Here is a 27,790-nt window from a genome sequence, read left to right on the forward strand (position 1 = left end):
ATACCTTGGAAATGGAAGGTCTTTTGATCAACAGTGATTGTAAAAGTACTGTCATCTTCATCATCAATCCCAATCACGGCTCCCTGTGGAATGATTCAACAACAGAGGTAAAGAAACGGTACAGACACAGAGTGTTAAGCTAAAGCTAAAAGGTCCTTCACTGAGTTAATAGAGAAACAACACCTACAGAAGCTTGAAGTATTTTTTAAGCAAGCGCTAAGCTTCTTTTGATAAACTGCACTTGTAAACATTGGTGTGAAGCAAATTATGACATATTATCAAATATTGTCTATTGGCATATTACAATTGCTGTTAATCAAATCATTCTTTAAAATGTGCAGTCAGTATTTAAATCTCTTCATCACTTAAAAATTCTATATTGAATTATCTAAGTTTTAGACACAGCTACAACCAAAAGGGTTAACTTGAGTGGATTTTTTTTTTAATTCTACACACTGTGTACAACAACAACAACAATAAATTTCTTGTAGAATTGAGGGGTATGCAAAGTTGATGATGTATTCCTTAATAAGTTAAAGATTTCTCCACAGTCCTTATATAAGAATACCGTCTCAAACTAACCACAAGTATACATAGATAATGTTCATTTTTAAATACCAACCCTAAATATATGGATAAACTGTCTTAAACTTACCAACGTCTTTCACATAGATAATGTTCATGCCTCTCAATGTATGGGTAAACTAGAGATGAGAATCAGTGAGATTTTCATAATCGATAATTCGTTTTTATATTTTATAGTTTAGTGCTAAATAAATATAAATAAGCAAGATACAATTAACAGACTAGTTGATAGGTTTTGTATTTGTATAAAATTAATGCATAAAAACATAAAATGATTAATTGTAATGAAGCCTTTTTTGATCAAGCGCTTAGAATGCAATAACAATCGACTGATTTTCGATTATAATCGATGGTTGGAACATCACTGGGGTAAACTGTCTCAAACTTACGACGAATCTTATACATAGATAATGTTCATGCCTCTCAATATGTGGGTAAACGGTCTTAAACTTACCATGAGTCTTACACAGAGATAATGTAATATGCCTCTTAATATGTGGGTTAACTGTCTCTTACCACCAGTCATGTATAGATAATGTTCATGCCTCTCAATGTATGAGTAAACCGTCTCACACTTACCACGAGTCTTACACATCCCCTTCTGGTTCCTCGCATCATTTTCTCTTTTGACTGAAAGTAGATGTTACATGCATAGATTAGTGCGTAGTTTAATAAACAACACCCCTTTTCTAGCTTTTGGTCAAGATTACTACAAAGCATTTTGTGGTGTAAAGCTGCAACTGTTTTCCACTTGCTCGGATGACAGGAATTAAAAGTAAATAGTTCGAGGATTGAGGTCATCATACTTTGAATAAAATGGATCTTTTTAAAAACAAAACCACTTTACATGCGACTTCTGGGTGCATTTTTCCATAGACCTTTTTTTAAACATCCGAGTGGAAAATCCAACACATAGAATTTTTTAAACGAATGTGTTACTTTGAAGTAAACATTTCGGAATACCGCGGGTACTTGCCCCGGTGCCAAACATGATGCGCCTTTTCTTTAGAAAAAGCATAATCTGAGATAAACGAAAAAGAGTTCCATTAGGTAGGTAAAATGGGTAACCATTCAGGCATTTAACCACCAAATGGGAGTCAATCCATGAAATGGGGGCTGGTGCCCAACCTGATCAATGTGCAGGTGCCGCAACAGACTCGCGTGATATTGGTTTTATGTCAAAAAACTTACAGTAAAATAAGACAAGAGGCCTGCAGCTTCGTCCAAGACAAACCAACGATACTGCCATCCTTTCATCACATTTGTCCATTTACTCAGGGGTCCCTCAACCACTGCCATCCTTGCCGTCTGACAGTTCGGAAAATAACCGGAAGTGGGCAGGTGCCTTTAGAAGGTCAAAATAAGTCAGACAATTTTTAGTCGAGTTAGGACTATACTTTTAAATGAATTGTTGGTAGAGAATTTAATTTGTAACTTTTGTAAAATGCAACACTGTACTTTATATCCAGATAATTGGTATAAAAAATTTGACCGTTTTGCATTGTTATGTTCATACGAATAGGACAACGTATAGCCTATCTTTTTTTCTGAAAGTAATCATCCAATCAAATAGTTTGTGTCCGGAAGGCAGAATTTTTGAAATGCCAAAAATGTTGATATATTGTAGAAAGTAACAGAGAACAATTATGGCCCAAGCTGGCACCACAGACAATCCCATTACGGGACCTTACAGAGCAACAAAGCTGGTAATTATGTTCATCATCAAGTTTAAGATCTTGCAATATTTAATGTTTCACTGCAATTTTTAAAATGGACAGGCACGCTTTGCTTTGTTTACATTTACCATGTTTACTTTGATACCAAGGATTACATTTCTATTTAAGTCTACGGAGTATTTGTGAAGCATAACGTTAATCGATTTTAATTCTCCAAAGAATTTATTCATGTCTAAAATAATGAATATTAGTACTTGAATTTTGTTTAGATAAAAAAAATATACATTATGGTTTTTTTTTTAAATTGTGGCCTCTATGGTTCATTTTTCTGAAAATCATCTACTTGATCTTTGAAAAAGATATAGTTGTAAAAGTGTAATATAAGATATAAGGAAATGTATAAATTATTGGTCTTTCAGTGGAACGAGGTTATATGCGCATTTCGGCAAGGAGTACCGGCGACCCGCCATCGGAGGTATATGAAGACATACGATAACTGTTTCACAGCGGCTGAGGCAGTGGACTGGTTGCACGCTTATCTCAGATCCAACTGTAATTTTGCATCAGAAGTCACAAGGTACTATAGTATAGTCATAAAATGTTTTTCATTGAAGAATATACATACTTTTAATTGCAAGGGTCTTTGAATGATACATGTGTTGTTTTGCCTCATTGATTTAGGCCTGTTGATAAATAACTAGGGCCCTGCTCAGCGGGCACCCTGTGGTGATCAGTTTGTGCATCTATCTGTCTGTCCCTTTGTCCATCAAACTGTCTGGTTGAGATCACTTATCCAGAGCATATTTTCTTTCTCCTTGGCTCAATTTGGCTCATACCTCACCCACAAAGTGCCTTTGGATATAGGTTTAACAGTGACCTTGACCAAGTTTTTAAGTCTTAGGTTAAGGTCATAGAAGAATTATGTTAAAAATACTTGTCTAGATAATATAATCTCTCCCCTAGGTCCAATATGGTTCATACTTCACCAAAAGAGTGCCTTTGGTTAAGGGGTATGCAGTGATCTTGAACAAAGTTTCTAAATTGAGGGTCAAGGTCACATTAGACTACATTAAAAAAAATCCCAGATCATGATATCATGATCATATTTTCTCTCCCCATAACCTTATCTGGCTCATCCTTCACATAAAAAGAGCTTTCAGGTAAAGGGTTTGTTGTGACCTTGAATCATATTTCTAGGTCAAATGTAAAGCCTTCAATGTCATAGCAGATATCTTTTAATACCAATTTTGGGCCATAAATTTGTTCCCATTGGTTCAATTTTGCTCAAATTAAACCAAAAGAATATCCAAGAGGTTTGCAATCAGTTTGAATTAAAGTTCTATGCCAACTAGAAAATTTCTAATTCATAGGTAAAGAACAAAGGAAGTCTTCTGAAATGCTTTTAATCCAAATGTCTTTTATTTTAGGTTGGCCCTTTGATATGGTTACTATCTCAATGATTTCTAGTTGCAATTATAAATGAGAATAAATTGTTATATCAGTGAATTATGTATGACAACTGTTTTATTTTAGGAATCAGACGTTGCAGCTTCTTCAAAAACTTCACCGTGCTCGAGTTATAGAAGATGTGAGAGGAGTAAAACACAACCATCAAGATGTCTGTGACAATGGGAGACTACTCAGGTACATGTAATTAATGGGAGACTACTCAGGTACGAGTAATTAATGGGAGACTACTCAGGTATCAGTAATTAATGGGCGACTACTCAGGTATCAGTAATACTATGACAGTGGGAAACTATTCAGATAACAGAGAAACTATCAGGTGCCATTAGATAAGAATATATCTGATTTTCTATGGAAGTCTTAACAATCTTGTAGTTCTTAAGTTGAATCCTTCTCTGAGCCATGAAGATGCATAGGGATGGGACACCAGACACAACACATAATATCAAGTGACCATGGCAGGGCTTGAACCAGTAACCTCTTGGTTACTGGCCTTATGCCTAGGACCCTTGAGCCACTGTTCCACATTACGATCTTGTGCTTTGTTTACACTGACATTTATGATTCTAATTACTGAACAAATGATGAAAGTAAGGACCTGTTGGTCCTAGTAAGTCTTTTGTTTAACATTTGTTTTAATAGGAGTTTGTTTAGTTTTTCAGAATCTAAAAATAAGAGTCTAAAAACTATCATTGATTTATGGAATAAACCAAAACAATAAATATTTTATTTTTTAGATGCAAAATTCCTTCCCCTGTGAAGACCCTGCGTACCCCTCTTAGGAACAGAAATGACATCATCAATACAAACTCGGGACAACCAGCGGGGCCAATTAAGTTAGATCTTGATCTTCAGTTTGAGCCCAGACCAGATATTCCAGAATGCCACATCGTAGCCAAGGAACTGTCCTCTGCTGACACTGAAAACATGTGGAAAAACGTGGCCCTGGACAAGTATGTACTGAAATTTATCAACTTTTTAAAAAAAAATTAGTTTTCAAAAGATATCTGTCATAAATTCATCAAGCTATGAACAGGTAAGGGAGGACCATTAATTGAATTTTTAATAAAAGATTTTGCATGGCTGTTTTTATCTTCATACTGTATAAATGCATATTTTTTTATTTCTTTGATGATTGTGATGTAAAAGATAAAATTGCCATTAAAATTTTTGGTCCGTGAGTTTATTATTTGGAACACCTGACCAGATACATATATAACTTCTGATGCATTACATGCTGCATCTGTTGTGTTTCCTGTTACACCTGTCAAGTTTTGAGTGTCCCTTGTTTTGACAGATTACAGCAGGTGTTACACATGGAGAACCTGGCGGACATATTGGACAGCAGTCTGGTGGTGGGGCGGAACATCCTCCACAACTGTGTATATGTCAACAAGAGTGGCATCGTCACCAACATACCCCAAAAAGGTAAACCTTAACACACCTCATAAAGGTAAACATTAACATCTCATAAAGATAAACAATGTCGGAAAGGTAAACCTTAACATATCTAAGAAAGGTAAACATTAACATCTCATAAACTGTGAAGGTAAACTATAACACATCTGAGAAAGGCAAACCTTAACATACCTCAAAAAGGGAAACCTTAACATCTGAAAAAGGTAAACAATTACACATCTCGGAAAGGTAAACCTTAACATATCTAAGAAAGGTAAACATTAACATCTCATAAAGGTAAACATTATTATATGAGAAGGTAAGCCTTAACATATCTCAGAAAGGTAAACATTAATATCTCAGAAAGGGAAACCTTAACATATCTCAGAAAGGTAAACAATGACACATCTCATTAAAGGTTAACATTTACATATCTCAGAAAGGTAAAACTTCCTTAGAAAGTTAATCATACAAGTATCTCAGAAAAGAAAACATGCCTCAGAGAGGTAGATAAAATATATGAATAATCTTTAATCAGCTTGCTGTTGAGTAAACTCTGTGTTTGTTCTATACAGATCAGCTACCACACTGGGCCCTGTCTGCCATGAAGTGTCTAGCTCACTGTAAGTATAAGCTGTATGTAAACTTTTTTTTTTTGTCAGTCTTGATGGTTTTAACATTTACAGACTAGTAATCCAGAATACATCAATCAATCTTTGAATTTGCATACAGTCATGTACATCTGGAGGATTTAAAATATGGAATGATAGTTTTGTTATATAGATCTGTATCAAATTGATTAATTATGTATTAAGGGCCACAAAAGGTAGACGACCTTCCCAGCTACCCTGGGTTTGAGCGGGACGTGTTCAGGGTGGTGAAGGAGTACTTCTGTGGCCTTGATGAACCTCTGATGACCTACGAGATGTACGAGGTCATTCTGAATGTTTTCAGTAAGTGTTGCATTTAATGTCTGTTCATGTAATCAAGCCAGAAATTCTCCAACTCTGCATGGTCTGTTCTCCTATCTAGACGTTTCTTACACGCTGTACCTTGCCATTATTTATTGGGATTTTTTTAACCTCTACATCATTATGATAATGATATTGTTGTTGTTTTGTTGTAGTTGTGGCTGATGGCTCGTATCAGCTGCTTGCAGCTGGGCCCACATCTCCTGACGCCATGACTTCGTTTGAGTCAGTGGAAAATCTGTTGCTGGATCTAACAAACACTGGGAGTGGATCGATCGGTGGCCCGAACGACCTAGATCACACGCCCCTCTGTCGCAGGAGAAGCGCCCCCTCCATAGACCTCTCCCCCATCCACCCAGTCACTGATCAGGAGAAAATCACCAACTATGAAACAGCTTTTGGTCCTGACAACCGCACAGTGACTCGTGTTTACTACACTAATGGAGTTGCCATGGACTACAGCAAAGAGGAGGAAGCAGAAGTGTTTGCTCCGATTGAAACTCACTTCGAGAGTTCAGAGCCATTACAAGTGCCAGAGTGTCAGACTTATCAGGTTAACTTTGCTCATGTGAGGCCCGTCACTCGCAGAAAAAGTGACAGCAGAAAAAATGGAGACAAAAAGAGTGAAGCCTATAGGAGACGGAGTTATGGCCCCTCGTCTGTAGGGCTTGTGTCGTCGCCAAGCTGTGGAGAGTGCACGGTTCAACAGTCATCTAGGTCATACAATGGCTACATATCCAGCCGGTCCTCGTCACAAGGAGAGGATGGGGTCACCGCAGTCCCCACTAGGTCGGGATTTCCCAGGTCCAAGTCCAGTGTTTCTCTACATACATGTGCTCACCACGACTTCCAATCTCAGCTTTTGGCAGAATGCCAGAAAGAGAGACAGAAGCATCAGATATATGAGAGTTGTGAGTCGTTACCAGGGAGGAGCCTTAGTTTGTCTGACCTATTGCAAGCTGGGACAGTTCTAAAATCAAAACTGAAGAAGTGTAACACTGCTACTGGTAGGTTTGAATTCAAGTTTTGTGCAAAACTTGATCTGGTGAAAATCAGCTGTTCTGATATGTTTCAGCTCTTAAGCATCAGCTTGCTTTATTGGTCATGTCTAAACAACTATTTGATCAACCAATCAAATTATGACTGACAAAACTCTGTCAGCAAAATTTTAAACTGATGTTAACGCTCATTCAAGATGGCTGCTTCATACAGAAAAGTACTAACGTCTAGGTAGTATCGTAACTTGTGCATAGTATATGGGATTTTCGTATCTGCAGACATTAAAAAAACTCCACTAAAAAGGCTTAGAAGTCAAACAATGACACAGGCATCTTGTTGTTATTGTTACCTCTATGAACATTATTTAAGAAATGCAATTTTTGATTGTTAAAAAACCTGACCTTTTTTTTTTTAAATACATGTACGTGTATTTATATTCTCGAGTCAGTCCGATACTTGTGACCTCTAAGCATGATGTTTCAGGTGTGTCTGAGCAGCAGCATATCAGAACAGCTGATTTTAATCAGATTGTGCAGAACTGAAAAGAAAATTATAAGATAACTTTACCATCTAAGAGTAAAAGTATATGTACAAGTATATACTACTGCATGTATTTTATTTTAGAGCAATCTCAGCATTAAATACCGTATAGATAAAAGATAGATTTGTAGATGAATTAATTGCCAGACTGAAAATCTACCATCCAATGGCATTGATAGGAAAATAGAATTTAATATTATAGTTGTATATTTATTAGATAAGTTTATTAAAGACGCATGGATTGAATGTTTGTGTGATTTCATTGTTTGTGTGATTTCATTGTTTGTGTGATTTCATTGTTTATGTGATTTCGTCGTACCTGTAGAGCTGTGTGAGATGGACAGTGAGGAGCGGATCAAGGATGCCCTACAGCTGGTCTGTCTCCTGCTGCCACCCGCCAATCGCCGCAAGCTCCACCTACTGTTGAAGCTGATGGGTCGGATGTCGGATAATCCACAGATTGAACTGGATGTTAATCAGACCACCCGGACCTTAGTGAGTCTAACACACAGATCAGTATTTTATTGTTACATGATACCAGTAAAACATGAATTAAAATGGTTATGAATAAACTTTGCTCTTCCAAATCCATGGAGACTTTGACGATTTACAACTTTGTTGCAAGTTGTTTGGTAAAACACAGTTATAGATAGTATCTTAGACCTTCAAACTTATCTACACTATTGTTTGATAGAACACATAACTGTACATACAATTTTTGTACCTTTAGGTGTTGGAGACATTTGCTTCCTGTATTCTGAGTTGCCATGACGACTCAGACCGAGAGGATCGTCTTGTGATGCAGATCGTTTCCTTTCTGATAGATCATTACAACCACATCCTGTCCGTCCCTGGCGAACTCACGACCGCAGTTCATGAGCGACTCACTGCTGCCACAAGAACTCAGGTAATACAATTTACCACATCCCATGTGTTATCTAGAAAAAGGTGTAGCTCAGAGTACACATGCATTTAATTTTTCAGAAATTTGAGCCACAAAGATCCTGCTTAATTTTTTGTTCTTGTACATCTATCTGTAAAAATAAATCTTTTAATGTCAATTAAACTTTTACATTATCACACTAAACATTAACAATTTACTGTCTTTTTTTTAGCATCATAAAGACAAGAGATAGAATTAGTGTTGTCTAATCATAAATAAAATCTCATATACCAATTTAAATACATGAATGCATGTTGCCAAATCAGATTAAACAAGTAATCTTTAAAGAAACATAGAGTTCTCACCATCATGAGTTATTTTTAACATTATCACTGGATTGATTAACTTGTTATATGTTGTTTTAAATTGATTCTAGGTGGTGTTCTCCAATGATACAGTGGGTCTGACCTACTGTCATCAAGTGTCCAAGTCCGAGTACGAGACTCAGCGTCTCAGCAACTCGCAGCGAGCTATCCGAGATCTGCTGGAGGAGATCATCAATGACAGAACCATGTCATACAAGGACAAGAAAAAGAGACTCAAAATAGTAAGTCAGTCAAAAAGAGACTTAAAATAGTAAGTCAGTCAAAAAGAGACTCAAAATAGTAAGTCAGTCAAAAAGAGACTCAAAATAGTAAGTCAGTCAAAAAGAGACTAAAACCCACATTGTGCAGTTTCAACAAAATTTGCAGGGTTGACATTTTTTACTTAAAAACCAAAAATGAGAAAGGTTGAGATTTTTTAAACAGAATTGTTTATCCTTTAGTTCCAGAAAACCTATCCTGATATCTATGCAGAAAGATTTCCTCCACATGACTCAAAATCAACAGAGCCATTAAATCAAAAAACAGAACAATCCAAGCTACAAAAAAACCAGAGGAACTCTCAGTCCAAATCAGTAATGTCACAGGATCCCAAGGCCGCCCTGCCCCCAAAACCCAAACTCAAGCAACCCCTGCTGGTGAAACCACTGCTGAAACTGAAGGGACTCAGAATCTGATTGGTTCAGAACAGATTTTGATTGATGCAAATCAGAACAAGATCCGAATGGTGCACACAACAGATTAGAGCCAAATTTCAAAACATTCTGTTCTATGCAACTGCTGAAATTCCTGTTATGGAAAATTTGAATAATGACTGGGACTCAGAAGCTATAGATTGATTCAAAGTCCTGCTGTCTCACAATACACTCAGATTAAGCTAGGTGTATAAAATTTGAGCTTTCCCCTCAACAAAGATTTGAACAACTGCCTGTATAGATACTCTTTCCAAAGAAAATTTGATAACTTTTGCCAAAATCAGCTGTCTTTACAAAGTAAATACATATTGGATGGAATAGTTTTACTCAGGAAGTTTTTTTTAAACTTTTCTTTTTCAAGAATTTAATTTTCTTAATCTTAATAGTATTGCATGTACATGTACATACTGGTATATATGTATGTCAGTGATTCCAAGAACAAAGACAAAGATTACCACCTTTTTTTTTTATAGATGTTATGGTGTCTTATGAATGACCTAATACAATATTTTGTGAAGAGTGCGATAATTCGAAGTTTGCTGTGTAAACTTTGTAAATATCATTCTGACTTTTACTTGGTTTTAATCTATGTAACACAAACTTTACTTATTTTGTGTACAAATCAATTTTACATGTACATATATGTCTTGTCTATTTATATAGTCAATAAGCAAGTATGAATTGTTTCAGCTTATCAGCATTACTGGAAACCATTTTCAGTATAATCCCTATTGAGCATTGACCTTTTCATGGTTTCTGAAAAATTGAAGCCCCATTATGATTAGCTCTTTAACGCCCTTAGACAGGAAATCTTTTTTCCTCAAGTGAATGCTTAAACATACTCAGAAATATTAAACTGCTGGTTTTTAAAACTCTATATTTCTTTACAACCCTACAAAACTATCGAAATTTTGCTTACCCCTTGGTGAAATTGAGAATAAGTAATATTAGATCAAGAGAAAGTAAATGAGTTGTCCTTTGGTTAAAAAAGCATACCGTATAACGGGTATTTTCTGCGGCTTGAAATTTTTGCGGTTTAACCTCTAAAACGTATCAAATTATATTCTGCGTTTTCAATTTCTGCAGTTACATTAGACCGCAAAAAAAAATACATATGTTTACCGGATTTGCCTAAGGGAACGTAAACTAGAGAACTAAACTTACATATCTTAAAAAAAAAATAATATTACATGAAATATTTTTATAACATTTGCTAAGAATAAAATTGAACCTATTTTAAAAAGAGAGAGGAAAGAATTAAACTAGCAGGTCCAATGTATCCCAGATCCATTTGTTCAATTCTTGTAGAAATAGGTTGTTTCATTTCATTGGGCTACATATATTGCTTGCTGTTAATTAATATACACTTAATCTCAGTCCCGCATTCCATTTTATATCTATTTGTCATCAGATTATCTAAATCTTGCTAATTTCAAGCCTTATAGTAGATCAAGCAATGATCTACATGTATACAAGGTACATACAAACAATTTCAACTTCTGTTTATCATCTTGAAATTTCTTATTGTTTTTAGCTCGCCTGAACTGAAGGTTTAAGTAAGCTTTTATGATCACACTTTGTCTGAAGTCCATGCGTCCATCTGTAAACTTTTCACATTTTTGACATCTTTTCTAAAACCACTGGGCCAAATTTGCATCCTTATGGAAAGGGGACTCTAAAATGTTAATAAAAAGGACAGACAAAGGACACAACCCTATTGAAGGGAAGATAATTGTAAAAATAGGGGCATATCTTTGAAAATCTTCTTCTCAAGATTCACTGCAGCAGAAATGCCAATATCAATACAAAAGCTTGTATTAATAGTGAAGATTCTAAATTGTTATTGTTAAAATCATGACCGCAGGACTAAAACTGGGCTCCCAAGGGGGGGGGGGGTAAATTTTTACATAGATATACAGGGGAAAATGTTTTAAAATCTTATTTTCAAGAGCTACAATGCTTGAATTAGTATGCAAGCATTCTAAGAAAGGAAAGATTCTTAATTACTTTTAAAATTGTGAGCCTAGAACTAATACTGGGAGCCCAAGAGGGTTTCAATGTTTAACCTTGAAATATATTGGGATAAAATAAAAAGATACAATGAACTGTTCACGTGAGCGGTGTGTTCCATGAGCCTCTTGGTTAATTAGATATTTGATTTATATCTGGATATGCTTTGTCAGCGAGATATTTACAAACTTGTTATACTTTTATAAATGATTGTGCTAATGAAGCAATAGGATATTGATGATGGGAGGGAATATTAAAGGAACTAGCTATGATATAAAAGTTGCCCCTTCTATTCTTTCATGTGTGCAATAATACCGAGTTATTTCTGTATCACTAACGTGGTGATCCGTCAATGTGTAATCTAATCATGGTACTATGGTGTATATACCAGTCTCTTCTTGTCAGTGATGCATTATATAGCTGTTAATGCTGGGTTTTTTTTATGTTTATAACTTCCAATGTTCTACAAATATAAGACTCTGTTGTTGCTAATTATTATTAAACAATTAAACATCCTTTTCTTGTCATTATTACATAAAATTAAAGGGCTAATATTTTGGGAGTTTTTTTAAAAAGGAAAATGAAGGCTTATTTATTTTTGTTGGGATGCGCATGGAGTAAGAATCACTTTACGTACGACTTACTTGATTCCGATGCACCGGAAAAATGGCATCGGTTCCTCCACTCGGACAAGTAGGTGTATTTATGTGTTTTTGGACGAATTAATAATCTAGAGTATAGAATAATTCAAGGAAATGAATCTTAATTCAATGTTTAATTGATTTAGACACAGATTAGGTAAACATACGTCTGGAAACTTGTTAATGCACGTTATGGACGCAACGGCTAAACTTGAAACGTCATGGATATACTAACTTAATAATTCGCAGTAATTTCAAACTTTGGTATTTTACAAACCGTTGCAGTGTGTTATATGTTTATGCGTATAGTGTTCTTGCATATTTAACACATGTTTTGCATTACCACTGTGCATGGTGTATCTGATTATCTATACTCTGAGCAACGTTTCTGCTTCCACTACTCTTTGATTGACACCTTGATAATCATCAATACATTTGTACCCAAGCTACATTTTTATGCACTAGAAAGAAAAAAAAGTCCTTTTAATTTTTTTTAAACGCTTCCTTCATTGATTCAGGTTGCAGTACACATGCAACCAAATGTAAAAAAAAAATCTCCCGGGATTTTGCATTGCAAACGACATGAAATGAAAAATTAATCATCATTAATTGGTTGTTTACTGGTCACTGTTTATTCAGATATAAAGTTGGTTATTAGTATATATACATCAATATATGCAGCATAATTTTGCATGTCAAATGAAAGGGAAATGTTGTTACAGATCCATACAAAAATCAAACCTCTCAAAGACATCCATTAATTAGGTGTTCTGCTATCTTCAATAAAAAGAGTTTTTCTAGTCAGTATACGTGTATATCCATTAAATAGGTGCTCTGCTCTTTACAACTTAGAGTTTTTTTAGTCGGTATACATGTAAAGTCCAAAGTCCACATAGCCTAAACTACTTTATTGTCATCATTTGTAGATTGCTGGCAGTCATATTGGCACATATGAAGCTTACTACAAACAGGTGAGATTTTGCTGGTGCTTGTTGCATGCGCTATGGTGTTTGATATTTTATTGAGTTAACATATTGATTTATAAAAAGTTTTAACTTTTGAGAAAAAGCAAAGAAGATGTCATGATTTACATATGTGTAGAATTAGACTTGTTGAAACCTCCTTGAATGATCTGTGGTTTTAGGCCGATCCTAACAATACAGGGAGCATTGGTGCTCTAGATGCTGCCAGCTTCCTGAAAAAATCCTCCTTACCAGACACAGTATTGTCACAGGTGAGTCAATAATCTCTTTTTTGACACCTTTAAGTATAAAGTATAAACATGTAAGTCAATAATTCTCTTTTTGACACGTTAAGTAAAAAGTATAAACAAGGTAAGTCGATGACTCTTCTACCAATAACACAGGTAAGTCAATAATTATTTTGTTTTGAATTACATACCTAAAGAAATATTGCTTGAATAGAGGCAAATAAGCTATAAACACTGGCTATTGGCACAATTGTTGATTTCCTGTATCACATTTTATTTCATAGGGAAATATATCTAATTAGATGAAGACCCTTTGATCCACTTACATATTGATGCCACACAAGTTTCAGGATCTTAATTGAAATGATAAGGAAATGTTCATACAATATTTGAGTATACTCTTCAACAGCCATGATTGTGTATAGTAATTCTGAATGCATATCATGAAAAAATAGCTTCAAAGCCTAGTATAAGAATTTTTATGAAAAGGAAATGAATTATAAAGCAGAGTTCTTGAGTAAAAATTAAACCAGAGGGTCATATCAGTAAGAGCAATATAACAATATTAGGTATTCATAATTGTGATTTGTGTAGGTAGAAAAGTAAGCCAGCATAACAGTAAAAATATTACGGACCATAATCTCTACAATTAGATTATACAACACTTTTCTAAAGACAAAACCTACCTAATAGCCCTTATCAACCACCAAAGAAAGCATTTTGTTGGTTATAGTTTTTACAATGATTATCTTTGATTATATATATCTTTGAATATCTATAAGAGCAATAGCAAGGGGAGGTAACCTTTGTCCCTCGGTTGTTGTAGATATGGGACCTGTCTGACCCCTCAGGTAAGGGGTACCTGGAGAAGACGGGGTTCTATGTGGCCCTCAAACTAGTGGCCCTGGCCCAGAACAATGTTGAGCTCAACATCTCCAAGCTGACCGAGATGACGCCCGCCCCTAACCTGGTAAGGAAGAACCCCACAACACAAACAGACAAGATGCTGGGTCTCAAAACCTTTAAAATAGACTGAATTTTCTCTTGGATCCATATTTTAACTTCATACTGTCATGTATCATCAATTCTGTTGTTATTAGTTTTGGAAATTTTCTATATCATAATAGCTACCTAGTGTCCATTAACCAATTTTTTTGTTTTCATTATCTACAAATAATTGTTTTATATAAAAGGTTAGACTGATAATATTGTTAGGCATACCAGTATTTTCATCTTTTAGTCTACACATTATATTAAACTTGTTTCATGTCTCCAAGTAAGGTATGGTCAGTTAGCTAACACTTACCTGATATATACAAAAGAACATTACCTGTAGCTCTTTATATAAGAAATTCAATTGATTTTAATATTACGTTTATATTAATACTTTGATTTTATAGGGTCCTGTGGAGATAAAGTCTGAGTCTCCTACCCCAGCATCGTCTAATGTCCCGTGGATAATCACAGTGAGTGAATTGTGTATACAATGTAATGCTTAGAATTTGCAGTCCATCACAAGGGAAAAGTTGGCATTCTTAGCTTTAGTTAGGGTTATCCAGAGGTGGAAGAACCAGAATCAGACAAAGCGCTCAAGATATAACTACCTACGTTTATAATGTCATTTTTTTCATCTTGGACATGTTTTTAATGAATTTTCATAGTTGTTGAGATATAAATCTTAAAAATATTTTTGTTTTTGACAAGGATGCAGAGAAGGCGAAATATGACCCTGTGTATAATGGTCTGAGTCCCATCAATAACCGTGTGTCGGGAGACAAGGTCAAACCAGTGAGTATGGCGGAGGTTATAAACTCAAGTATTACATTGACCTCTCTCTGTCATCTTTGTGACATTCACCCCATATGTAACTTTAACTTCTGTATAATGTGTCACATTGACCTCTCTCTGTCATTTTCATGATATTGACCCTGTGTGTAAATTTATGAGGTCATTTCTCTGATCTGTATCAAGTGTCTCACTTAGACTTGTGAAAATTTGCATCAATTATTTTGAAGTATTAAACAGAGAAATGTTCAGATAGCTTAAGTATGCTGTTGCATCATTCCTGTTATCATATAATACTGACCATGTTGTCTGCTGAAATAAACAGGCGTCCCTTGATCTATTTTTAGATGCTGATTAACTCGCAGCTTCCCATTGAGGTTCTGGGTAAGATCTGGGAGCTCAGTGACATTGACAAGGACGGCTTCCTGGACAAGGACGAGTTCTATGTGGTCAGTGTAGTACAGATATCGGTCATTTCCTAGGGTGCTTGAGAACATCAATGATATTAAGGCTATATTTTCTATGGAGTAAATGCCTGGTGTTCTTGGATTTTGAACAGATTTAACATAGTTTTTGCAGCACATGTATTAAAATTTCCATGAATGTAATATTATGTATCTAAAATTAATGTTTAATGTTTTTCTTGTCAGCTAATGGTGGTTATTTTCTGTTCTTGAAATGAAACCAAAAATTGTCTTATACATACTGGACATATATTACAGAATTTTATAAATTAATATCATTATGAAAGTGGCTTAGATTGTTGCTAGAATTTACTCAATTTCATGTCCCTGATTGAAAAAAAAATTCTAAGTTTTAACTACTAAGTACTTGAAACAAAGAAAGAGACAAAAGACTTGTATGGAAGAATCTGACAGTTATTAATTTGAAATTTCATGTACATGTATTTGAGGATACATCAGATATCAACATATTCATAAAAATGTATATGAAGTGGCACTACATATGTTATACATTGTAGTACAATTTAATTTCATTGATTTCAGTGCATGCATTTGGTGTACAAGGCCCTGGAAAAGACCCCCGTGCCCCAGTCACTGCCCCCTCAGCTAGTACCGCCCTCTAAGCGGGGTAAGGGGGCCCCCGTAGTAGGGGGTGTACCTGTGCTACCAACAGTAGCCGCCAGGGATTCCCCAGTCCAGCGGGCAGACTCTCCAGCTGTGAGTAGAGAAACTTCAGGCTACTTGTCTGAGTCCAGGGAAAACAGTTGCAATGATTCAATACTGACTCTGTGTGAACAATGTTGTACAAATTAACTTTTGTAAACACCTGTTGTTTGAAACACAAAGGTTTTACCTCACAGAAAAAAACGAGTCAAACAACATTTTGCTTGTGACCTTAAATTATACTGTTTGAATATGATGGTGTGACTACTAGCTATGACCTGTGTGGCTTGGTTTTTACAGATGGCCATCCAGTGGGTTGTGAACCCGGTAGACAAGATGAAGTTTGACCAGATGTTCAAGATCGCGGACACCGACATGGATGGCTTTGTGTCGGGGGACGAGATACGCAGCATTTTCCTACAGAGTGGTCTCCCCAACACGACCCTGGCTCACATCTGGTGAGTCAATACATAAAACACTTGGAAGTTAGCCCCCCTCCCCCCCATGTAATTCTGGCAAGTGGACAGGTCTAATCCTTTGTTTATAACCTCTGTGTCAATTGAACTGATAAATATAGCTTTTGAGAAAAGTAATGACTGGATTTTTGTTAATTTATTATACAGAGAGATATTGGATGAGAATGTGAATACTTTGCTTAATGTCACTCTCATTTTCCTTTCACTGATTTTTTCTTACTTGCAGTTTTGGCTTTATTTTATGGTTAAATTTCATTAACATCACGAAACCATTATTATCATTATAACATACATGAAATACACAATCAGGCTATCAATATTTGAATAAAACTTCTTTCTCCCTCAGGACCCTATGCGACACGAATGGAGTAGGGAAGATCAACAATGAACAGTTTGCCCTTGCAATGTACCTGGTCCAACAGAAGCTGAAGGGGGTGGATCCCCCCGCTACCCTCACCCCTGAGATGATTCCCCCGTCCATGCGACCTAAGGGGAGTACGGACACCACACAATTTGGAGTTACAGTAAGTCATTTGTTGTTTTATATAAGGCAGGGCTTTGTTCCCTTTATATGTGATAATTATGAGAGAGAGGAGAGAGAGAAATATGGATTTCTGATCAATTGTGTCTGTAGTTTTAGTAATCACATTTCTCCTGTCTTGTATCAGTCAATGTGTCCCTTTTGTTCAGTGATTACCTCCCTTTCTGAACTGATTAGTTTGGTGTGTTACAGGATGGAGTGAATGCCGGACCGTACGGACACGTCGCCGATTCCTCGGCCATTAAAGAGCTCGACATCATCTCCAAGGAAATCGAGGGCATGAAGAGGTAAGCTACTGTACAGCCTTGTTCCCACTTAAACTTAGACAACAAGAAAAATCAGAAGCGTGGGTTGTTGAAAAATAACAAAGCTGATACATCAATACAAAGAAATGGTTATACTCTTATCGGGAATGATTGTGTTATAATTAAATGAACTAAATAATCATTTTAATAGTGTGGGCTAATTAAATTTTAAGTTTTAAAATTTTTTAGGTTTGATTGGATATATTTATGTGAACTTACTTTTATGTGGAGTAAATAATGGCTGTTTTTGTGATTCATTGGGAAAATTGTTTACTACGATATATACACAGAGAATGTGCAGCGAGAGAGAGAGAGAGAGAGAGAGAGAGAGTTCTTTAGATCTGTTAAACAGTGTAAAAATATTACTTTGTTGTATATTGTTTACTGTGATGAAGTAGTATGTAGTTTAATGTATGCCATAACAGAGAAAAGTTACAGCTAGAGAGACACCTTCTATAGATCTGTGAAACTGTCTTACAATAGTACCTAGTTGTATATTGTCTACTATCATGTTGTGGATTGTTATTTACTATAAAGACATTACTGTAAAAGTGGTTATTTCCGCGTGGGGGAAATTTTTACAATAGTTACGTGGTAGGCTTAAAACCGCATAAAATACCCCCACGCGTATGGTAAAAAACTGATCATTTTAGAATGGTATATCAGGCATCTGGAAATTTAATACCACACATATTGTTTGACCATAGAAAACGTGTACTTAACGACTAGAGTAAATAACCACTTTTACAGTATTTGAATAGAGAGAAGTTACAGCTTATAGAGACAACTTCACTGATCTTTAGAACCGTTTTAAGTTTTGGGTGTTTATCATTTACAATGAAGATGTTGCCTTGACAGAGAGAAGGTTCAGCTAGAGTTACAGCTTCTACAGATCTGTGAAATTGTGTAACAATAGTATCTAGTTGTATTATACTATAATGCTTCTTAGTAGTATGTATACTAGGTACTCTAAGTATAGTATTTTTACTATGAAGTTGTTGTGTTGACAGAGAGAAGTTACAGCTGGAGAGAGATAGCTCTCAGACTGAGGCAGACATCAAGATCTGTAATGGGGAGGTCACCATGCTACAGAAGGAGTTGGACGCCATCACTGCCACACTCCAACAACTGGAGAACCAGAAGGAACAGGCTCAGAAGTGTCTGGATGAGCTCGACGAAAAGGTATTACCCTCTCATTTCTATCCTTGGAGGGAGGCCAACATTCAACTCAGCCCCAAGGAAATCAACCAATTATTACAGTGCCTGGGGGACAATTCACCTATCAATCAATCAACTCAGTCTTCCAGGGGGAAATCCACCAAATATCATATCTTTCCCTTAGAAATCAACTAATCATCTCAGTCCCCTTTGGGATTTTATTATGTTTTGAAGTTAAAGGGGCATGGTCACGATTTTGGTCAAAAAATATTTTTCCGATTTTAATGTTTAATGCTCAAGTAAGACGTTTCTAATATGCAACCAAAATTTGAGTGTCATTTGTTGAGTTATAAGAGAGTTGCAGAGCTTACAATTCTTTACTATGTAAACAAAGATTTTCTTTATATTTTAAATGTTGAAGTGAAAAGTCCCAATTTTAGACTTTAAATAAATGTGTTTAACGTTAAGAACTGTTTATTCATGCTCAAAATGAATAAGAAGATAGACAAGTTAGCTTGAAAAAGAATTTTTACTGGTATGTTGAACCTATGTAAGCAAAAACAGGGCACGAACCTTCTTCTTCTTCCAATATAGTTCATCCCTTGATTGACAGAGTATTGTTTACATTACAAAGAATTTTGAGCCCTGTAGCTTGCTTATAACTTAATGACTGACTCTCAAATTTCATTTAATCATTTGAAATGTATTTCTAAAGCATTGTAAATAATAAAAGCAGAAAAATAGAATTTGACCAAAATCGTGACCATGCCCCTTTAAAGCTTTCTTATATGGATTTCCTTAAATATTTTATTATGAAATTGATCAATGAGTTTATCTGACATTGGTTTAGATGCGATAACACTTTAGACATTCTTTTATTGTCTGTGATTATTGTGATTTAGAAATCGGACCTGGAGAGCAATGTACGAGATATACGGGAGAAATGTGAGGCGGAGCAGAGGAGCATTGAGGAGTTAAAGGCTCAGATAACAAACCGGGAAATGTCTGTACAGGTACCTCATTAATATTCATCACGGAGAGGTGTCTCATGAATATTTACAATGCCTAAACCTAGAACAAACTCTTATCATTCATATACATATATTCTATACTGTATACAGGGTTATTTTCATCCCGTGTAGTTTGTGTCCTTCTACACTTGAAAACAGTTTCGCCCTGTCTTGAATTTACCAAGACACAGTTTTGTTTGAAGAGAGATAATTTGAGACAGTGGAATTTGCCCAGTCTTTAATTCGCTTGCTGAAAACGAGGGCAAAAGAGGCACAATGAAACGGGGCAAATATTTCCCAATATACAGTAATATGTAGATTAGACATCGTTGTTAGGACCTTGAAAAAGTCTTTGTTTCTTAAACCAAGATTTTTAAAAAGTCATGCAGGAGACAGGGTTAATTATTTTTGTAGCCAAAGTTAAAAGCAAAAATAAATTAGTTTTATTATTTTGGACTTAAAAAATGGAGGTTTTCCCTTTTTACTGAATTTGGAATCAATGTATGCATTAGCATACGGTGGTGCCTGAAAATCTAAACATAAATTTTGTTTTGAATTAGTCTGTTTGATTTTTCACAACCATTTCATCAGGCTTCTGGTTGCACTACTGTAACAGTATTAAATTTACTATATATTCTTACCCAAATTGCACAACTTTAGATACAGATTAAAAATTCAAAACGAACTTTTGGAAAAAAATCCTTTTGACATCTTTTTAAACAACGCTTCATTTACAATTTTCTCTTAAAATACACATGTGCATCCAGCAAGGCGTGAGACTTTGTTTACCTTGAAGCTACACATGTGCCTAAAAATCAAGCCTGGGCCTTTTCACCCCCCTCTGAAAACAACACGCATAAAAAATTCAAATGACCTCGCATAATTACAAAACTGGGATAGTTAGACCTCTTACACATTGTTTTTCATCTCATAAAAAATCAGCGGAAACGCCCCAAATTCAAAGGGAAATTTGGGAATTATTTTGCCTCAGCCATGTTTTGACGTGAACCTTCAGTGAAATACTGTTATGACACCTTCTCAAATACTTTGAAATAAATAAACAATGAGATGATAGCCACAGTACTCTATGGTTGAAATTATATGTGTTTTTGGTCATAGAAGGTATACTGGATTTTTTTTCAACAGTCATGTGTACATGTATGTTTAAAATCACATAAAATAACAAGTATAATAATAATACAAGATTAATGCTAAGCAGCAGATGTGTTTCAAATTATTAGTGTTTTTTTTCTTTTAGAACCAAGAGAAAGAACTAGAGAAATTAAGAGTAGAACTAAGTTCCCTGAGGGAGGAAGAATCCAAGATGGAACAGCAAGTGGAGGGTGGGAAACAACAGTTGGAACTGCTGATCAAATCTCAGAATGACCTGCAGCTTCAGATATCCCAGGTAAGAGCTTCAGATATCTCAGGTAAGAGCCTCGGCTATCTCATGTAAGAGCTTCAGATATCTCAGGAAAGAGCCTCAGATATCTTAGGTAAGAGCTTCAGATATCTCAGGTAAGAGCCTCAGCTATCTTAGGTAAGAGCTTCAGATATCTCAGGTAAGAACCTTAGCTATCTCAGGTAAGAGCTTCAGATATCTCAGGTAAGAGCTTCAGCTATCTCAGGTAAGAGCTTTAGATATCTCAGGTAAGAGCCTCAGCTATCTCAGATAAGAGCTTCAGATATCTCAGGTAAGAGCCTCAGGTAAGAGCTTCAGATATCTCAGGTAAGAGCCTCAGCTATCTTAGGTAAGAGCTTCAGATATCTCAAATATGAGCTTCAGCTATCTTAGGTAAGAGCTTCAGATATCTCAGGTAAGAACTTCAGAATCTTAGGTAAGAGCCTCAGATATCTCAGGTAAGAGCCTCAGATATCTCAGGTAAGAGCCTCAGATATCTCAGGTAAGAGCTTCAGATATCTCAGGTAAGAGCTTCAGATATCCCAGGTAAGAGCCTCAGATATCTCAGGTAAGAGCTTCAGATATTTCAGGTAAGTGCTGACGATAAGTTGAATAAGAGCTTAAGATATTACAGGTATGAGCTTTAGTTATCTAAGGATAAAGCTTCAGAAATCTCAAGATAAAGCTTCAGATATCTCAAATATGAGCTTAAGATATTCCAGGTAAGATGCCTAGCTTCATCCTTGGCAAAAAATTTAAGTCAAATTAAACCAAATTTGAATTTAAGCTGTTTATTTGTTTGAGGTGAGTATTTGTTTTTATGTTTTTCCAGTCCCGACAAAGAGTACAGCATTTGAACGACCAGGAGCGAGGCCTGAAGCACAGTATTGCCAGTTATAGCAGCATGAACAGCGAGGTGTCCAACATCTTCTCCAGTCAGGTCCAGGACGACATCAGTACCAGGGCCACGGTGAGGTTCACACGCCCCATCCCACCCCCAAAACACTACATGACAGAGTTTATTGCCTGTACTTATTCTTACAATGATATTCCATGGGATTTACATTGTTATTTTATTGACTGCCAGCTAATATCCTTTATTGATGAACTTATCTTGACAGTTTATGTTTGCAATAAGTTTACTTTTCATTGACAGTTTACATTTACATGATGACCTTAAAATTACAGTTTAGTTTATCTATATGATGACCTTACATTGCCAGATAGTATCCCTTTATGATAACCTTACATTGCCAGATGATATCCCTTTATGATAACCTTACATTGCCAGATGATATCCCTTTATGATAACCTTACATTGCCAGATGATATCCCTTTATGATAACCTTACATTGCCAGATGATATCCCTTTATGATAACCTTACATTGCCAGATGACATCCCTTTATGATAACCTTACATTGCCAGATGATATCCCTTTATGATAACCTTACATTGCCAGATGATATCCCTTTATGATAACCTTACATTGCCAGATGATATCCCTTTATGATAACCTTACATTGCCAGATGATATCTTTATGATAACCTTACATTGCCAGATGATATCCCTTTATGATAACCTTACATTACCAGATGATATCCCCTTATGATAACCTTACATTGCCAGATGATATCCCTTTATGATAACCTTACATTGCCAGATGATATCCCTTTATGATAACCTTACATTGCCAGATAGTATCCCTTTATGATAACCTTACATTGCCAGATGATATCCCTTTATGATAACCATACATTGCCAGATGATATCTCTATGATAACCATACATTGCCAGATGATATCCCTTTATGATAACCTTACATTGCCAGATGATATCCCTTTATGATAACCTTACATTGCCAGATGATATCCCTTTATGATAACCTTACATTGCCAGATGATATCTCTATGATAACCATACATTGCCAGATGATATCCCTTTATGATAACCTTACACTGTCAGATGATATCCTTTTATGATAACCTTACATTGCCAGATGATATCCCTTTATGATAACCTTACATTGCCAGATGATATCCCTTTATGATAACCTTACATTGCCAGATGATATCCCTTTATGATAACCTTACATTGCCAGATGATATTCCTTTATGATAACCTTTCATTGCCAGATGATATCCCTTTATGATAACCTTACATTGTCAGATGATATCCCTTTATGATAACCTTACATTGCTAGATGATATCCCTTTATGATAACCTTACATTGCCAGATGATATCCCTTTATGATAACCTTACATTGCTAGATGATATCTCTTTATGATAACCATACATTGCCAGATGATATCCCTTTATGATAACCATACATTGCCAGATGATATCTTTATGATAACCTTACATTGCCAGATGATATCCCTTTATGATAACCTTACATTGCCAGATGATATCCCTTTATGATAACCTTACATTGCCAGATGATATCCCTTTATGATAACCTTACATTGCCAGATGATATCCCTTTATGATAACCTTACATTGCCAGATGATATCCCTATATGATAACCTTACATTAACAGTATATGTTCACTACATGAGGGCTTGACATTGACAGTGTAAGGTTACTGTAAATCTACCTTGCGTTACAATTTACATTTACTGCAAGTTTACATTTACATACATTACAGTATGCGTTACAATTACATTTACTGTAAGTTTACATTACGTTGACAGTATGGAAGCCCAGTCAGCACCATCAGTAACTTCAGTGTCGGCTCCACTCTGGATGATTTCAAGGACGACCCCTTCAAGAGTAAGGACGCGTTTGGAGGAGACTCCAGTGGGGGAGGATCCGATCCATTCCAGAACGAGGACCCATTTAAGGAGGGTAGGTTATTTAAACTCTCAACATTGCTGCATAGTCTCTATATTTCATTGCCACTCAATGTTATAAGATTTCACAAGTAATCCTTACTCATGAGCATTCCAACAATTAACAAAACATATTTTTTATTTATTCTTTGTACAAGCAAATCTAAACAATTACCTCCCATCAAATCTTTAAGAAAGTTGACATTTAAAACTAAAAGTTTAAGAATCTATTCAAACATGTAGTATAAAATTAAGGTTGACATTTATGGTCCAAGCAAATTATTCTCTGTTGTATAATGTGTGGCTGTTTTCCTCCAGGTGGCGATCCATTCAAGTCATCGTCGTTTGGAAGCGATCCCTTTGCTTCAGATGATCCCTTCAAATCATCTGACGCCTTTGAGGGTACAACTAAATCTGAAAAAGTAAGAAAAAGTGCAGTATATTTCTATAATCCTGAAGCATTAATATGTTTCTGTTGTTTTAAAAAAATGATATACCCTTAAAAATTTTTATATATTACATGTTCTTCAGCTTTTAAGAAAAGAAAAAAATTATTTGAACAAGCAGTATTAGTAGGTGTTTTTCAGGCTGGGAATTGAAAACCGTTTGGGAAAGGAATTGCTTTTATGCATTCCTATAATGTATCCTAAATAAACATGTACATATGTATCCATAAAACTCAGAACCAGAACAATTTATTATAAATTTTTTAACATGTATGTAGCATTATTAGACCTCAGCTGTACATTAGCCAAGTTTGGAAAACTTATTGCACATCATACTAAGGCCACATAAAATTAATTTTTAAATTCTCATCCCCACCCGCCCCTCTGATAATGGCCCGCCCCATTGAATTTTATTTCATTTTGAAAAAAACAGATGAAAAAAATTTTGGATAAAAAAATCGGGCTTGGTAAACAAAAATTTCAACACATTTTAATGGCTGCCTAAACATGTGGATTACCGCTTTGGTGATTCCTGTCATGATTGTTATCATAAGGATACAAATGTATTCGTGCATTAACAGTTTAGTTGAAAAAAAATGGAATTAAAGGATTAAATTGGGTTTCTGTACTCATTTAAAAGAATAGAGCAGTTGTTATTTCCAGAACGAGAACGGTGAAAAAGGTGACTTAAAATAAAAAATAATAAATAGAATCCGCCCACCTGCCCCATATTTTTTGCAAATCAGAATGAGAATCTAACTTAAATATTAATTTTATGTGACCTAATGAATTGAGGTTGACTTGTTTCTAAACATGATCAAACCCATTCCTGACAGGGTGATCCTTTCGGGAGTGTGGATCCCTTTGCTTCCTTTGGAGGAACTGATAACACCAAGCTGGATGCCTTCGACCCGTTTGGGAAAAGTGGGCCAAGCGGTTCCTCAAAACCCAGTGTAGGATTGATATTCACCATTTTTTTTCTATAAATTGCCTTCTGTATACTAGTATCTTCATTAAACTGTAGTTTCTGACTTTCTTTTGAGTAAAAGAAAACATTGTAAATCTTCTACACAATAATTTAATTCCAACTTTAATAGAGAGAATAGATATGTAAAATTGTAATATCTTGGCAAAAATAAAGATTATGATCAATTGAAATTTAATAACAAAAACTAATTATTATGATATCTTAATACCAGTAATTCGAAAAATTGATATTTTCACACAAAATAATGATTTAAAATAGAACAGGAGATTCAGACTATATTGCAAAAAAATATCTTTAGGTTAATACAAATTGTTTATATTGTATCATGCAGTGTATTAACATTAAACTTTAATTTTTTTACGTCTGAACAAACATCCATTATTTTTGGCGTAATTTAAACTACACTAGATAATCTCTCTATTTTTTAACCATATGAAACATCTTGCTGAAATCTTGCCTTTCCAGAAACCAGACAGTTTATTTGGAGGCGACCCATTTGCACCAAAGTCGCCTTCAAGACCATCTATTGGACCAAAATCTCCAGTTCCTGCCCTGCCCCCAAAACAGAAAAAACAACCCCCTCCCAGACCCGCCCCTCCCAAAAACCGACCCACCCCTAGTCCTAGCCAACAGCTGGGAGAGTTCGACAGTGACCCTTTTGCAGGTTTGTGTTTAAATTTTTGTTTTCAAGTCTGTAAACTAAACTATAAGTACTGGTATATAATCTTGTTTGTAATTCTAATTTTGCAAAGTGTAAAACCTATTGAGCCACTTGTATGGGTTTCTGAAAATAATTATTGAATGCTACTTTTCCATTGAATGACAGTTTTGTCAATCAATATTGAATACAAAAAGCCATTCTTTCTAGCAGGAAATGATCCATTTGCCAGCTCTGCTACCACATCCTCAGATGATGCTTTTGCCAACTTTGCTGACTTTAGTCCTAGCAAGGTATCATTTCATTCAACTAGCCATACTGAAATCAAAATACCATATTTTTTGTTCTTGTTTAACAATTTGAAAGGGTTTGAAAGAGGCTGTGATTTGATTTATCTATTTTCTGTCTGATTGTTATGATAAAATTTCATATTCATTTTATAGTTATATATATTACTGCTTACAGGTCTGATAATGAGTCGAATGATTTTTATCCGTTCAATATCTGAATTTTGAAGTTGAAACAATAATAGATTAGATTTATTTGTGTTTTTAGTAGTCCTGTTGAAATTTCAATATTTACTTATAGTTTGATGATAAAGGGGCTTGGAGTTGAGGAATCTACAGAATATTAATCACCATTGGATACCCCAAGGGAAGGGACATAACTCCCTCCAACCAAGGGGAACCATCACCTTTAGGATCAGCTGTTCATGTGTAGATCTTGTGTCACTCTGTAGATGTGTTTCACAGTCTCCTTGAAATAGAGATTCATTCATTCACGGGTACAATCAACTGATTTAATTTATATCAATTAGTGTGGGCGGGATAACCAAACATTCCATAATGCTCGTACAATGGTACTCACAGCTTGTAGGGCAAATCAACTTTAATTTCATCTAAAGGCATCATGAAGTGCAATATTTTAGCGATTGAAGTGTTGTGACAAGTGTTCTGTTGATACAGTGAAGTAAGACGTGTTACACGACAATGTGAGAGTGGATAGGTGCAGTTTTACACAACTTGTGTTTCCTTACTTTGTGCAATTTGTATACATCTATTATATAACTCTAGAAATTTTTAGTTCAATATATTTATGTATTTGTTTATTGTATATATATTATATAAATCATCTATGTCAATAGATTGTGCCAACAGAACTTTTAATGGTCTATATCTTTGATTCAGAGAAGCTGTAAATATAAAAATTGAAATGATTTTTTTGTGTCTTATACAAGCTATGAAAGTAGCAGTCAATGCAGAACATTTTTATATGATACACTTACCAACAACTTCACACATTAGGTTTATATGTGTACATTGGATTTATTTATCTTAGTACATTTAAATGTAACCTCTATTCATAGCCTTTATTCAATAGAATAGAGTCTTTGAATATTAAGCTACCTTTATTCATGGCACTATTTAATAATACCCACTATTGATGGTTTCTTTCAGGTTTTTATAACCTAATAATCTCCATTTTACCTTCGTCATCTACTTCTCTAGTATCTTGTCGGAAGGGAATTCTAAAGTTTCAAAATATTTTAAAATCTGATTCACTAAACAGAGACCAGTATTGGTTTTCAATTATTTTATAGTAA

At 35.3% G+C, this 27,790-nt stretch overlaps 1 protein-coding gene across 1 annotated transcript; it reads left to right on the forward strand.

Annotated features, from left to right (window-relative positions):
* The first annotated feature begins 11 nt into the window (after window positions 1-11).
* On the forward strand, window positions 12-27,353 carry LOC128165069 (uncharacterized). Its single transcript, XM_052829269.1, has 33 exons — window positions 12-107; window positions 2,223-2,291; window positions 2,681-2,838; window positions 3,795-3,905; window positions 4,466-4,681; window positions 5,026-5,156; window positions 5,702-5,749; window positions 5,942-6,079; window positions 6,253-7,104; window positions 7,962-8,131; window positions 8,367-8,543; window positions 8,956-9,126; window positions 9,346-9,540; window positions 13,175-13,219; window positions 13,393-13,482; window positions 14,285-14,428; window positions 14,859-14,924; window positions 15,163-15,246; window positions 15,591-15,692; window positions 16,251-16,424; window positions 16,671-16,828; window positions 17,193-17,370; window positions 17,580-17,674; window positions 18,703-18,874; window positions 19,753-19,863; window positions 21,119-21,268; window positions 22,095-22,232; window positions 23,958-24,111; window positions 24,414-24,517; window positions 25,378-25,494; window positions 25,995-26,193; window positions 26,401-26,480; window positions 26,776-27,353. The coding sequence occupies exons 1-33, from the start codon at window positions 12-14 to the stop codon at window positions 26,800-26,802; spliced, it is 4,920 nt and encodes a 1,639-aa protein (XP_052685229.1). The 3' UTR covers window positions 26,803-27,353.
* Window positions 27,354-27,790: the final 437 nt, after the last annotated feature.

The sequence above is a fragment of the Crassostrea angulata genome, chromosome 10 (genome assembly GCF_025612915.1).
Source record: "Crassostrea angulata isolate pt1a10 chromosome 10, ASM2561291v2, whole genome shotgun sequence".
NCBI classification, from domain to species: domain Eukaryota; kingdom Metazoa; phylum Mollusca; class Bivalvia; order Ostreida; family Ostreidae; genus Magallana; species Magallana angulata.